The sequence below is a fragment of the Python bivittatus genome, unplaced genomic scaffold (assembly GCF_059951505.1).
Source record: "Python bivittatus isolate LINGU-HERP-01145 unplaced genomic scaffold, Pbiv_v1 ctg000530_np1212, whole genome shotgun sequence".
In the NCBI taxonomy this organism is placed as follows: Eukaryota; Metazoa; Chordata; class Lepidosauria; order Squamata; family Pythonidae; genus Python; species Python bivittatus.
The window spans coordinates 10,507,761-10,521,857 of NW_028277085.1; the positions used below are offsets into that span (position 1 = coordinate 10,507,761).

The 14,097-nt window shown below is 39.7% G+C and overlaps 1 protein-coding gene across 2 annotated transcripts in view; it reads right to left on the reverse strand.

The window, feature by feature from the left end:
* CEMIP (cell migration inducing hyaluronidase 1) overlaps positions 1-14,097 on the reverse strand; it is a 132,352-nt gene that overhangs the window by 3,203 nt on the left and 115,052 nt on the right. For both annotated transcript variants that reach the window (XM_088148644.1, XM_088148643.1), the window contains exons 18-28: positions 13,129-13,260; positions 8,900-8,935; positions 8,630-8,785; positions 6,883-7,063; positions 5,964-6,179; positions 5,343-5,554; positions 4,686-4,871; positions 3,791-3,995; positions 3,022-3,105; positions 2,644-2,801; positions 692-792 (exon numbers count right to left, since the gene is read on the reverse strand). In XM_088148644.1, the coding sequence (XP_088004770.1) occupies positions 692-792; positions 2,644-2,801; positions 3,022-3,105; positions 3,791-3,995; positions 4,686-4,871; positions 5,343-5,554; positions 5,964-6,179; positions 6,883-7,063; positions 8,630-8,785; positions 8,900-8,935; positions 13,129-13,260 (1,667 nt within the window). The remainder of the gene's footprint in view (positions 1-691; positions 793-2,643; positions 2,802-3,021; positions 3,106-3,790; positions 3,996-4,685; positions 4,872-5,342; positions 5,555-5,963; positions 6,180-6,882; positions 7,064-8,629; positions 8,786-8,899; positions 8,936-13,128; positions 13,261-14,097) is intronic.

Here is a 14,097-nt window from a genome sequence, read left to right on the forward strand (position 1 = left end):
GAAGCACAGCTGAATTTTATAGCTAATAGTCATCCTTTTTTGGGGAGAGGGTGCCTTTGAGTCAGTCTTGACTCCTGGTGACTGCCTGGACAAGTCCCTGCAGATTTTTTGGCAAGATTTCAGAAGTGGTTTGCCATTTCCTTCTTCCTAGGGCTGGGAGGGAATGACTGGCCCAAGGTCACCCAGCTGGCTTCGTGCCTAAGGTGGGACTAGAACTCAGGTCTCCCAGTTTCTAGCCTGGTGACTTAACCATTACACCAAACTGGCTCTCAGTATTCATCCTACTAAAAGAAATTACTGCATTTTTTGGCTAGAAAGGGGTAGATAAAAACCTTGTGTTGCACGGGCCCTCCCCTACCCAAAGCTTCAGCTCTTTAAATTCAGTTCCATTAAGGATTTCAATAGTTTAGCGAAATCCAGTATTTGGAGTATTTTCACATGTAAAAAATAGATGGACAGTTCTGAACAGTTTTAGTGTGGCCTTTTCTCTACCAACCTTCTATGTGAAAATAGTAGAGTAGTAAAAGATATGATTGATCTGAAAACTGAAGAAAGGACCAGCCATAGAACATCAAAACTCAATTCTAGAAAAGGTACTCTTCACAAAGTCATAACAGAACTATAGCAAAGATTAGATTAGATTAGATTAGATTAGATTAGATTAGATTAGATTATATCAATAATACATTACCTTTCAATTTAAAGCCTGGTTTTGCTCCAAGTGTCTCCAGAACTTTAGTCCATGGACTTTTTGAAATGAATCTTCCTTTGGAGGTCATCACCACTATGGAACTAGAAGAAGGCAGAAAAATTACATACTGTATATCATTTGACTGAATTAGTTATTCATCAAAAATGATTAACAGAACAACTGCACTGCACTCATCAGCATAGATATCCATAGAATTTAACAGAATCTTCCTTTCTCCAATCATACAAAATTTGCTCGGTAAGCATATATCATCTGATCAGTTTATATTACAATTTGGGTTGTGGAAGTCCTTTCGATTGTTGGCTGTACTGATGAATATTTCTGGTGCTAAATGCAGGTTGTATAATGTCATCGATTTGCTTTCTTTTTATCATACTGTTTTTGTAACCCAAATTATGAGGGTTGGGATATATGCTGCTCAGAGTTATTTGCAGTTGGAGTAGTCTATAAGCCAGCAAAATATTAATTATTTTATTATTTGTATTATTATTTTATTATTATTATTATTTTATTATATAGTCTATTAGCCAGTAAAATAATAATTATTTTATTATTTTTATTATTATTTTTTTATTATTATTTTATTATTATATAGTCTATAAGCCAGTAAAATAATAATTATTTTATTATTTTTACTATTATTTTATTATTATATAGTCTATTAGCCAGGAAAGTAATAATTATTTTATTATTTTTATTACTTTATTATTATTATTATTTTATTATTATATAGTCTATAAGCTAGTAAAATAATTATTTTATTATTTTTATTATTTTATTATTATTATTTTATTATTATATAGTCTATAAGCCAGTAAAATAATAATAAACTCATGACCTTGAGTTCAGTCTTGGTCAATGTTTGGAAAAGTTAGAATGTATGAGAAAATAGTATAGCACACCCTTTCCCAGCTCTTCTATATATTAACCTTGCACAAAAAAGCAAATAAAACAAAACGCCACATTGACTTCAGTCAAGAAAACACTGAGTTTTCAGCTCTAAGCATGAAATGATCTCTGCCGCTGCCAAGGTTTGGAACTGGGTAGCCCATAATGTGGTTTGGCTTAACATAAATCAACTGTGATGGCCTGTAAATCTAGCAATGTAATATGTAATTAGGGATTTTAGGCTTAACATAATATACAAACTCAGGTATAGTAACTCTGACCATGGTTAATGCAAACTATGGCTTCCTGTATGGATGCATGTCAGGCCCTGTACCAAGAGTGTCATAATGCTTTCCCCACAATAAAGAAACTCATAACTCAGTATATATGTTCAGACCTTCTTATAATTAATCCAGACAAATGCTGTATGCTGTTCTATACTCCAGCCCTCTTCCTTGTTTTTAATCCTGCTTATGTCTTTCCTTTCTGCAATCACTCAGCAGTCTCTGTCTGCAGAGTAAGCCTTAAAGAACCAGCTTGAACAGCACTGATCATTTGTTAAGCAAGGATACACAATATCCAGCCCCCGGGCAGGAAAGAGGATGGCAGAAAGAATAGGTTGCCCTCCCCATCATTCATTCCCCAATAAAATTATCCTTGAGGAAATGGAGCCCTGTACAAATAAGAAGGTTGTCCATTCCTGTTTACAATGCAAGGTCGAGGAAAAGTTGGATTCAGTATTCCTCCCAAGAAGCAAGTAGTTGGTACAGTAATGTCAACGCTAAGAGTATGAAGACCTTGCAGTAGTAACTGAGTATTCCAGAGAATCGACTTACACTGCACCAGATCACAGTATCATCCAGAATATTTTAATAGACAGCCTCCAGGGCAACCTTTTGTCTAGAGATAAGTGGCTCCAGATAGAGATACGTAGTAGAAGCAAGGAGTCAGTTTCCATGACTATTTCATGATAGAGTATTCACTAGATGATGTATATCTTCTTCCTGAAACCTTCTTGAAGGCCTCTGTTCCAGTTAACTTACTTGTTTCGAATGTTGTTGACATAATTGATGATCTGAGCTGGGATTCCTTGTAGAATAGCATTTTTGAAACTCATCCGGTCAACAACTTTTCCATCGTGCCCATCAATCACTACTACTTGAATACCCTCTTCAGAAAGATAGAATGACTTGCCATCAACCTACACAAGAGGAAAAGGCAATTTCTTAACATCCTCCAAGGATGGAGAATTGGAAACAAATTACTGCTTATTCTGATTTTTTTCTTTGATGCTTCGTTGTGAGTTCATATGGTCTGCTTATTTAAAACTGAACCTAAGAGCAACATCATTATATAAAAATAAATTGACAAATTAATAAAATAAGTATTTTTTTAAAAAAAAATGGGAAGCAAACACTTACTGAGATATAGGCAAAGTCATCCTTGAGATGGTAATATTTGGTTTTGTAGCTGTCTATCTTCAGTTCTACAAAATGATCCTTGTTCTGTTTTTTTAAAAGAAAGAAAATGAAGGCATTTACATCTAATCCTCAAAGATCTTCTAAAAAACCTTAATATTGGAATCAGATCTGCAGTTTATGGCTCTACTCTGAAGGCATCAGACCCAAGACTCTAACAAACGTCTTTTACTTTCCTTCCTTCCTTGGTATAATATCACAAACTTTGAGCCATGTGGAAGAAGATATAATGGACTAGAATTTTATTAACATTATGAAACTAAAGCTGGTCAAGAGAAAAATGCTATTAAGTTAGGTGATCCAGGACTGGGGTTTAACTCTATAACTGTGTTCACATGATATGCTGAACCACAAACTGGCCAACTATAATTTAACCTAGTAAGTTATATGATTTCAGTCTGCATGGTGAGTTCCTGAGTCAATGGCTTGGGCAAACTGGAAAATTTTATTAACTGAGCAAACAGATATTGAATTAGCCACAGCTATTGAGTGAACACAGACTATGTCAGATGGAATTCCCTGTCAGTAACCACCTCCCTGCCAACACATGGAGAAAGGTCCTCTACTGAAGCCAACACTGAGAGAGACTCAACCCAGGCCTCCAGGCTTAACATATTCTGCAGCTTTCACTACAGCCAAAACAATGCCTTGAAAACCTAGGAGACATATTCCCCTAAGAGAATTACAACAGTCAATCAGTAAATTGATCTACCATGTGTACACTAGGCATTTTTTTGGGCATTGGCACATCCACTGATGGCTTCTCGGCGTATTTTGGATAGGCTAGAGCTTCACAGTCACTGGTATCAGCTTTCTTAGGGATGTTGGCTTTGATCCTGATCCGTTCACAGCCTCTGATGGAGCAGAAGGCGAATGGCTCCTTCTCATGCTGAGCTTTTAGTTTGAGAAATAACAACCTACCAAAAAAAAAAGAAAAGAAAAGAAAGGCAAGAGTTGAAGAGCCATGACCATAGTCAATACAAAGGACATAGCCTAATGGGACACAACTGGCAGTGGCAAAGATAAAATTTCACAGGGACTCAGGAAGCGTTTTTACAGGCATGTATATTTATTTGCCCAATAGAGGAACACACCTTTTTTCTTCTGCCGGAAGCCTAACTGTACCCACAAAGGGATAGGATTGGTTTTTTTATTTGGGGAGGGGGGACAGCAAGGGACAGGCCTCTAGGATTTTAAACCAAACTCTCTTCCCTTTTGTGTGGGTACCCATTCTCTTTTAGATGGCAAACAAGAACTCTGAAAAAGTGTGAAAAACAGAAGTTTCTCTCTCTCTCTCTCTCTCTCTCTCAATGTTCCCATGAACATTTAAAAACAAATGAAAGTAAACACAATTAATGTATTGTCCCACGGAGCTAAGTGGTTAAGACTGACAAAGTTGCAAGACCACATATGATATTGTTTTTCTTGCTGAGGACATTCCCATCAAAGAGAAAAAGAAGGCCAATGGGCAGGATATGAATGATTACGTAGACAAGTCATAAGGATGACTTATGTTGACATGCATTCAAACCCAATCAAAAAATATCTCTTTCTATCCCAAGTCCATGAGAGTTTGAGAATATTGGATATTCTTGTTCATTCCTTACCCAGTGTCTTCATCCCAATAGTAATAGCCTTTGGTAGGATATCGATATTCAAGTTTGTCCATTTGAAGAGCTGGGTAGAACACCCCAGTTTTGTAGGTTTTCTTCAAAAGGCGATTGTGAATATCTGAGAGAATGGAAAATGTTGTCCCTTTAGGATAACAAAATCCAACTTGGATCCAGTCATTCCTAAATAAAGAAAAGGAAAAAATGCATTACTAAAAACAAAAAGTTCAACCCCAAATCTCATGACTATGACTTTTCTGGAACATGCTGCAAGCCAAGTCAAATATTTAGCTTAAAAAAAGTTATTCTTTCCATGCTGGCTAAATGTTTAGATGCTGGAGCTGAACTAGTTCCAAAATGATTTAAAGATCCATTAGAGCCATATGGAACCATTTTCCAATGGTAGATCACCAGCTCTGAGTAAAGGATAAATTTGACCCATTCCATGTATTAAATAATTAAATTATGACTGCTTTGCCTTTATTCTACAAGAACATAGAATGTTTAGGTGAAAAGACGGTAAAACTCATAATGAAATTGTTGGAATTATGATGTCAGAGCTGGAAGAGTATGGCAATCGTTATAACATTTTTTGTTTCTCCTAACAACGGGCATGAAAAGTTCAGAAAGCTTATTCAGGGGTTGCATGCTCACTTGTTGAAATTAATGAGCCAAATAGCCAATTCCTCAGGAGCGGTCCTGTCCCAGTGGATGGTGTATCCTTTCTGCAGAGTGATCACGGGCTGGTACTGTTGATAATGGGTGCTTTTGCTCAGAGCACCTTCTAAATACAAGGGGTGTGTATAGAAGTCACTTTTGATGATTTTCATCTTCAGATTAGATGATTTATATGCTTGGATGTACACCTGTTTGGGAAAAAAAAGAGAAGACCCTTCATAGCATGTTTAACTATATAACACAACCATTTATTCCCAGTGGTTTTCAAATTTCAGTCTTCAATGAGGTCTTTCTACTCATTCCTATCCTTCTGAACAATGACATTGTTTTATCTTTTTAAATATCTTTCCAGTTGCAGGAAATTTGGCTTCCCACTCAGCTATCAATGTATAGAAGAAACTAAGCCTCATAGAAGGCTATAATTGAGTTTACTGCTTTTTTAACCTGTAGGAATGGGGCCCTATGGAAAAATCTTCATTCCACTAATTCTGTTAGATCTTTGGGTTCATATTAGATTGCAGACAGCCCATAAATTCAATTTCACCCTGTCCTATGAACCAACAGCCTTCTGATTTGTACACCCACCATCCCCACTACCTGTGCATAGCGTCCACTACAGATGGATCCTCTCCAGTCTGGAACTTCAATACAGTCTCGATGCTTAATAAGCCAATTGTCCTCTTTAATAAGGTATGATCCAGGATATTCTGACACAGAGCCGTCTACATCATGGAAAACTGATGTTTTATCACCATCCATGTCCAACCCATTGAACCAAGGCCCTGGTTCTCCAAAGAAGACTCTAGAGGAAATCTACATATAAGAAGACAGACACATTGCTTAGTAAATGCCTGGATCTCTTTGAGAGGAGCACAACTTGCTCTCCACATGGTAATCTCTGAATATATGCATTCATGGTTCTCCCAACAATGGAATACATGTTTATCATTTGTTTATTTAGACAGACATTTTAATAGAAAGCAGTTTAATATATTGATAATGTGCCATCAAGTCAATTTCAGCTCTTAGCAACCACATGACAGACCTTCTCCAGGGTGATCTATCCCCAGCTGTAACTTTTAGGTTTTTAGCCTGGTCATTTGTGCCTCAAGTGAGAACTCTGGCAAAACAAATCTTTTCTCAATTTGTTTATTTTCTTGGCTATTTGTTTGTATTCTCAGGAGACTTCTCCAACAGCAAAGTTCAAAAGTGTCAGTGCCCTTTCTATACAAAGTTAAAACTACACAAACCTGCAAAAGTTAAAGCCCTAAAAGGGGACTATGGTGGCAACAACAAAAACACTTTAAACTTTATATAACCAAAACCTTATTTGATCCTTATTTGAAGCCAAATCCAAACTCAGTTTAGCACCAACTGTACAGGGAGGAGATTCTGCCAATGGGGCCACTGTATGCAAAACTTCCTCTGCAAATTCTGTTGGAACTATACTGTGCCTCAAGGATTTGTTCTTGGCACAATCCTTCGATTCATCAATCTTCTCTGAAGACAAACTCACCGGGACATCTTCAAAGAACACGTTTGTGACATTGTTGTTGGGGCAACTTTGCCAGGCATTGTTCAGGCGGAATGCCAGGGCACTGGTATGTCGGCCTTCTAGTGCAGCAAATTTCCGGAAGGTGCAGTTCTGCACGTTGATTGGCCCATCATAGAATTGAATGCCTCTGATTGGGAAATTCCTGAAACATATTTTTAAAAGATGTGCATAGGAGTTGGTTCTAAGAAATTAGCAGAAAGCACAAGTGCATTGCCAAGAACCAGTGCAGTGCAACAGTTAAGGGAACAGGATACCCAAGTACAAGTCTAGTGATGGAAACTCACTGCTGGCTTTGGACCAGTCACTATCTATCAGTCCAACTCCTAGGATTGTTGTGGGAAAAAATAGAAGAGAGTGGAATATGTATGCTAACTTGAGTTCCAGGAGGAAAACCACGATATACTGTACATCTAACAAGTAAGTCATTAGGCAGTGATGCATAAAGCCTGCATGTTAGCTGACTATTTTCAAATTTAGCTGAAGGAATTAGCTTCTACAGTCTCTCATGTGTGTATGTATATGTGAGTGAGTAGGAAGGTTTGTGACTCTTATTAACACACCTCAGGTTTTTTAAGCTGTGTTCAAGCTGTTAATGCCCCTATGGGCTGCATATTTTATATTTCAACTATGGAGGATTTTTTTGGTCTATGACTGTCCATCCATCCATCCATCCATCCATCCATCCATCCATCCACCCACCCACCCACCCACCCACTAAGTGTGCCAATCCCTTATCAAGCAATATACTCCAGCATTCATTCATTCATTTACAGCATGAAACACTTCCCAAAACAGAGACTTAATAAGTGACTATAAGAAAACAGAAGTTGGGAGAGGAGGGGTGGGAGAAAAGTAGTCAAAAGGCAATTGTTTGTCAGAGATGCCTTTAAATTAGCCAGATATTTCAGAACAGAGAAAGCATGTGGCTGAAATCTAAATCCAAGTCTAGGATGAGGGGGTTAAAGAGGATAAAGCTATCAATGACTGCTGCTCCTGAGGCCTACGTATTACCTCCAGGGTTGAGAGATAATTTGATCTTGGGCTGTGTGTGCATGTTTCTCTTGGAGGCATAGCAGCTAGCTACTACAGGAGCAGGAAGCTAGACTGCATAATCCCTTTGGTGGGATCCAGTATGTGACACAATGATTCTTAAGAGCCAATTACAATTACTATACTAATACTGTTAAAATAGTAGTGAGAGCCATTTTTGCATCCCTTGATGTCCACATTAACGTCACAGGGAATTAAGCCTCAATCCAGATGTGCAAAGGGTAGCATAATTCAAAATGTAATATACAAAATCTATCAGCTCTTATTAGAAGGAAATACAGTTTACATGCTCTTCTTTTCAAGGAGTTTACTTCAGTAGTTTCAAAGGCCACACACATTAGGCAGAACCCTTACTTGTAGGCTCACCCCTTAGAAAGGGGACAAATTGAGGACAAATAGAAAACTACAGTGAGTTTAGAAACAACTGTTGTGGCAAAGAATATTTATTTGGGTCTTTGGGAGGCTGAGTGAACTTCAGTTTGGACTGATTGATTGAAATGGGAATCTCAGATCTGCTCATTGTAGAAGAACAGATCTAAAATGCAGCTTTTCTTTCATTTATGGTCTGTTCAGTGGCAAGTTTAGAAAAAAAAGAATAGAATTAAATTTTGTACTGGCTTGGAAACCTGGACCAAACAGGAGAATTTCCCAAACTCACTGTCCAATGGGCAAAGTCCGTCCACTGTGGTCTAACCCTCCAGGTCCCCAGATGTTGTTGTCCATTGTTTCAGTTCCTTTATTTCCACTTTCACCAACAAAGAGGCTATTTTTAATTTCTTGTTTTGATCCGTCATCATGCGGGAAGGTCCCTCCACTAGAAGAGATCAAAATGGCTGGTCAGCATGGCTTCTTGAGACAACTCCTACTTTTCTGTAACTTGTAGAGGCAAAAAAACCCTGAACCTAAAACAGGAACCAAGAGTGCTTACCTAGCCAGAGTGAGGCCAATGCCATTGTCAGCAAACCTGTAAGGAAGAGAGACCGTTCAAGGGTTAGTCTGGAGAATTGGATTCCAATCTGTGCCATGATTTTATTGATTAGGCTACTTGTTTGGTCCTCAGTAACCTTCTCCCATCATTGCAGTGAAAGAAATCATGATTTCACAGACTAACAAGCTTCTTTGAATATTCAGGGAAGTGGAAGGGAAGCTCATTATTCAGAGGGTTTACAATCTGAATCTCTGCATTATCCAGAACTCCTGGTTCTCCCAACATGCTGCCAGATTAGGAAGCAGCAAAGGCATAAACAAGATCACCATTTCCTTCATGGTACATTTCAACCAGGATTAAACATAATAGGAGGTGTAGGGGTGCTGCAAACCCTAGAGATCTCAGTAAATTTATTAATTTAACAACCTATGAATTTTGCAACAGCCCCCCACCCCATAAAATCATTTTGATGAAATCCTCTCTGTTGGATCCTCATAACCAGTCCTTCATTTTCTTGCAAAAGTGTGGCTCCAATCCTCAAGTCATTTATTCTGAAGTAATCCCATAAGCTTGAATGACAATGAGAGAGAAGCCCTTTGAGCATGAAGTACTAAAAAAAAACAAAAAACAAACTGGAAATAGTTTGTCACTGACTTCTTCCAGGATGCAGTTTTTACTTCCCAACCTTCTCTCTCTCCCTCTCTCTCTCTTTCTCTCTCTCTCTCTCTTTTTTTTTTTTGAGTGTGGGGGAGTGCCTTCAAGTCAATTTTTGACTCCTGGTGATTGCCTGGACAAGTCCCTGCAGTTTTCCTGGCAAGACTTCAGAAGTGGTTTGCCGTTGCCTCCTTCCCAGGGCTGAGAGAGAATGACCGGCCCAAGGTCACCCAGCTGGCTTTGTGCCTAAGGCAGGACTAGAACTCACGGTCTCCCAGTTTTTAGCCTGATACCATAACCACTGCACCAAACTGGCTCTTTCCAATCTAACCTGGCTGCAAGACTTCCCGGTGTCTCTATCTAAGTAGTATTCAGGCCAATTCTGCTTATTCTTTTTAGACCAGAAAGTCGGTCTAAATGTGATTTTAAGGAAAAATGGGGGAAAACACTAAAATTATTAAATTAAATTAAATTAAATTAATTAAATCAAAAGAGAAAGCAGGTTATGTCCCTGCTTTAAAGCTAATTCCCTTGCCTTCCCAAGTTGATGCATTGAAAAATATGTGAATGGCAATTTACTTTAGCCTACATTGTGTTGCTCTGGTGCAGTAACAAATATTAAAACAGCTAGATTCCTACAGTTATAAAAATACTTAAGTTATGCAAGCTGGAAACTTATTTGAAATTGGCCTGAATAAACACTGCCAAAAGTTTAACAAGCTGGAAAAAGCCTTTCTGGGAATTGAAAAAAAGAAAGGCCCGAGATACTCAAATTGGTTGTTAATATTCAGTTACAAGGACACGCTGGGTGAAGGGAAGCAAGAAGGCTAAAAGAAATTAGAGTCAAACCTACATATGTTACTGCCTATGCTGGTGGGCATTCTCCATCCTGTAGCGGATTTATATTTATTAAATAGCACCTGAAATTAACAATGCAGCATCTTGTATGGGTGGATTGAAGCTGGAGCAAATAAAGGTCCTTGTTCCAAGGAAGTTACTAGTCTAAATGTTGAGAGAAAGGAGGACCTGCCCTTTGTGACTTGAAAGCAAAGGCAAGAAAAAGAGGATAAGCAACGTTTAGGATTTTATTTTAAATTTGCATCACACATTTAAACTGGTTTAATAGGATTTATGTCTATAAGCTATTGTGGGGTGTGCCTGGAGCTATAACGACAGTCAGCTTGGAGTAGAGGTGAAGGTGCTGAACTAGAAACCGGGAGCTGGTGAGTTGTAGTCCTTCCTTAGGCATGAAAGCCGGCTGGGTGACTTTGGGCCGGTCCCTCACTCTCAGCCCAACCCACCTCACAGGGTTGCAGTTGTGGGGAAAATAGGACACAGGAGCATTATGGACACTATTCTGTACACTTTGTACAAAATAAAGGTGGGGTGTAAATCTAATAATGAATAAAATTTTAAGAGCTGCATGGAAAGGGAATGCAACTCAGAGGACAGCAACTGTGGGAGCCTTGAATCCACTCCCTGGTATTTGCAATTAAAAGCAAATAAGCACCAGCTACAGGTGATGGGAAGAAGCTCTACGTGAGCCCATGGAAAGTTACTGCCAGATGTAACTGCCAAGACTGAGTGGGATGGACAAACAGTATGGCCTATTTTAAGGCCACATGTTAGTTCTCTGTAGCAGCATCGCTAAATTCCCAGAATCTTTTTCATGATAAGAATTGTACTGAAAGATACGTGTCAACCTGTAGCTATACCATCTAGAGATACTTTTAGTGTGAAATCTCTTTGGAAGAAAGGGAGGGAGGGACTGCAATAAAATAAGAGAATGCAATTGAAAAAACAAATAATAACATTTTAAACTACCAGCATCAAGTGTTTTCATCATTTAACAGCAAAGCCTGTTAAAACTAACTTTGGATTCCTGTAGATTGTTGGACAATTACAGATAACCACCAGAAACACTGCTGAACAGTTTTCATGTTAATTCTCGGTTATCAGAGATAATGCTTGGCTATGTGTAGATTAGAAGCAGGCCTCTGTAGAAAAAAAAAAATCTGCAGTTCTCAAAAGCAAGAGGTTGTTTTGTTTTAAACTAAAAAAGGCTGCCCTGAGATCAGGAGGAGGAAATCTGCAGGCTTGGTTCTCAAGACCCAGACAGACTATAGCTCAAATCCAAAACAACAGCCACATGTTTTGCACAGTTGTATTGCCAAGCTCAGATTTCTGCAACCGGATCCTCTCCAGGTGTGCTAGGACTACGCAGCCAGTGGCTTTGAAGGTTGGGAGTTCTAACAACTGCAAACCCAACACGTTTGGGAGATATCAGGTTGGAGGAGGTTAAGCTACCAATTTGCCACTGTAACCACAAACACCTGGTGGAATGGATGGAGTCAGCACAGCCATTGTTTGTGGAACAGGAAGCAATTTCCTGTGTCAAATAAGCACGCCATCGTTGCTTGTGCTCCTTGACTTCCACAACTTGCCAGTAGCAAGTGGAAATTTGGGGTGATTCCAGGTCAAGTGGAATCTCGCTAGGGCAGGAATCTTGCAGGTCAGCTTTGAGTGGAGCTAAATTAAAACTTAAAAAACATGAACCGTTTTGTTCAAAACGTTCATGCTGTTAAAAAGTAGACAGAAGATGGTTACTCTCTGCTCATGTACCTATGTGATCATTTCTCCCCTTTGATATGGTTAAAGTTGTAATTTGTTAACACCTGTAGGAGGTCCCCCGGGGCTGCATTCAAGGTTTTGGGGGGGGGCGGCAAGTGACCCATGGGCTTCAAGTTGTGGGATTCTGCATGAACCTGTCCCCCTTTTTCATGCAAGTAAAAAAGGGTGGGGCTTTAATCACATGATTGTGGCTAGCATCTTGACTTTTTTTTACCAGCCCCGCTCCTGCAGACATCCCTGGAATGAGGACTGGTTGAAGGACTAGAGCTGGAGAATTAAAAAAATGCAATGGGACTCTGATTCCCTTTTTTCGCCCCCTGCACTGGAGCCAGGAAATAGACAAACAGCATCTTTATGACATAATCTGGGCATCTGATTTTGCTGGACCTTGCCCAGAGCCCTTGTTGATTCGGCAGGCTATAAAAATTGTAAATAAATTTTAAAAATAAATACATAATTGGATGACCCAGTGTCCTCAGAAAGCAAAATAAGGGAATTGTCTTCCATCTGTACAAGACTTTTACGCTGACCATTGTTTACGCACCCTTTCGCCAAGCAACACTGTCTTATGTCTACTTGCCTGGCACTGGAATTCTTGGCAATAATCTGTGACCACATAAAATAAAAGCACTAGACCAGCTGCTTATATTTTATTTTGGGCTCAGGGAAGAAGGGTTTATTTAAAATTCCCCTCCTGCTGCAGCATACTGTAAAAGGGGGCATGCAGACAGATGTGCATCACAAAACAACCCTACGCACTCGCACCGGCTTCAGCGGACAAGCTGGGGTTTGTGTTTGCAAAAACAAGGGCCCTGCCCCCCTGCCGATTTTAATTTTTGCCTAAATCTCAGCCAGACGAAAGATGCTGGAAAAAGAGGCCTAGCCACAGCCCGGCTTCTGCAGAGATGGGGTTGAACTCAGAGGAGAACAGAGGCAACACTCACTGGCAGTCGTCCAACCACACGTCTCCTCCCCTCAGCCAGGCTCCATGGTCCTGGTTCTTGTAAGCGATAAAGCGCTGAATTAGAGCCGGCTCTCTGGGCTTCAAAGGGTCAGCATCCTTGTGTGGGCTGTATCTGGAATTGCAAGAGGCAGAAAGGGGGATCAGGGACCCCAGTTCTCTGAGGAACCCCCTTGAGGTGGGCTGCTTTAATCTCATCCCCTCACAAGGCCCTGCATCAAAGTCAAGCTTCTAGTCCTCATTAGAAAAACACAACCAAACTCTGCACCACTGTACAGAATTACAGAGATGACCTTGGAGAAGGAACGAGGCAGGAGTTAACAATATATGATTTAAGCCCAGGACAGGAAGAGAATGTTAGAAAGAACTGTTGCTTTCTCAGTTCTCATCAGACTAATAACCATAACAAACATCAACCCGCCAAGGTTTAGTCATAATGAGATGGAGTATTACTCAAGCATTTTCAAGAGTCAGGGGAAGCTGTGGAAAGGAAAAGGAGCCAGAAAAGGAAGTTACAAGAAAATCTTGCCCCAGCAGCTTCTCAGCTGCCACGCAGGTACAAGTAGCTGCAAATCCTCTCCCCACCAGTGACTTCTTTCCTTTACTAGAGTTATCCAACCATTGTTGTGCCCAAATAACAACAATGGGGACAGGCTTTCTGTCATTTTCAGGATAGTTTACAAAGTCACTAGTGGGGGAAACAGCTTCTGTTAGTAAAACGGGAAGAACGGGGGGGGGGGATTGATAGCTTTCTTTTGCTGTCCCCAAACAGAACTGGTTTCTGTTGAGCACGAGGCATTTTAAGCAAACTTGAAGTCTTACTATTGGACACACTCATGGGAATCACACAATGATGGTGATGAGGATTAGGATGCAGGCAGGCCTAGAATAAATGCCCAGGTTGATGACAGCATTATTTCCTTTCATGTAATCATCCATTATAAGAAGCTTA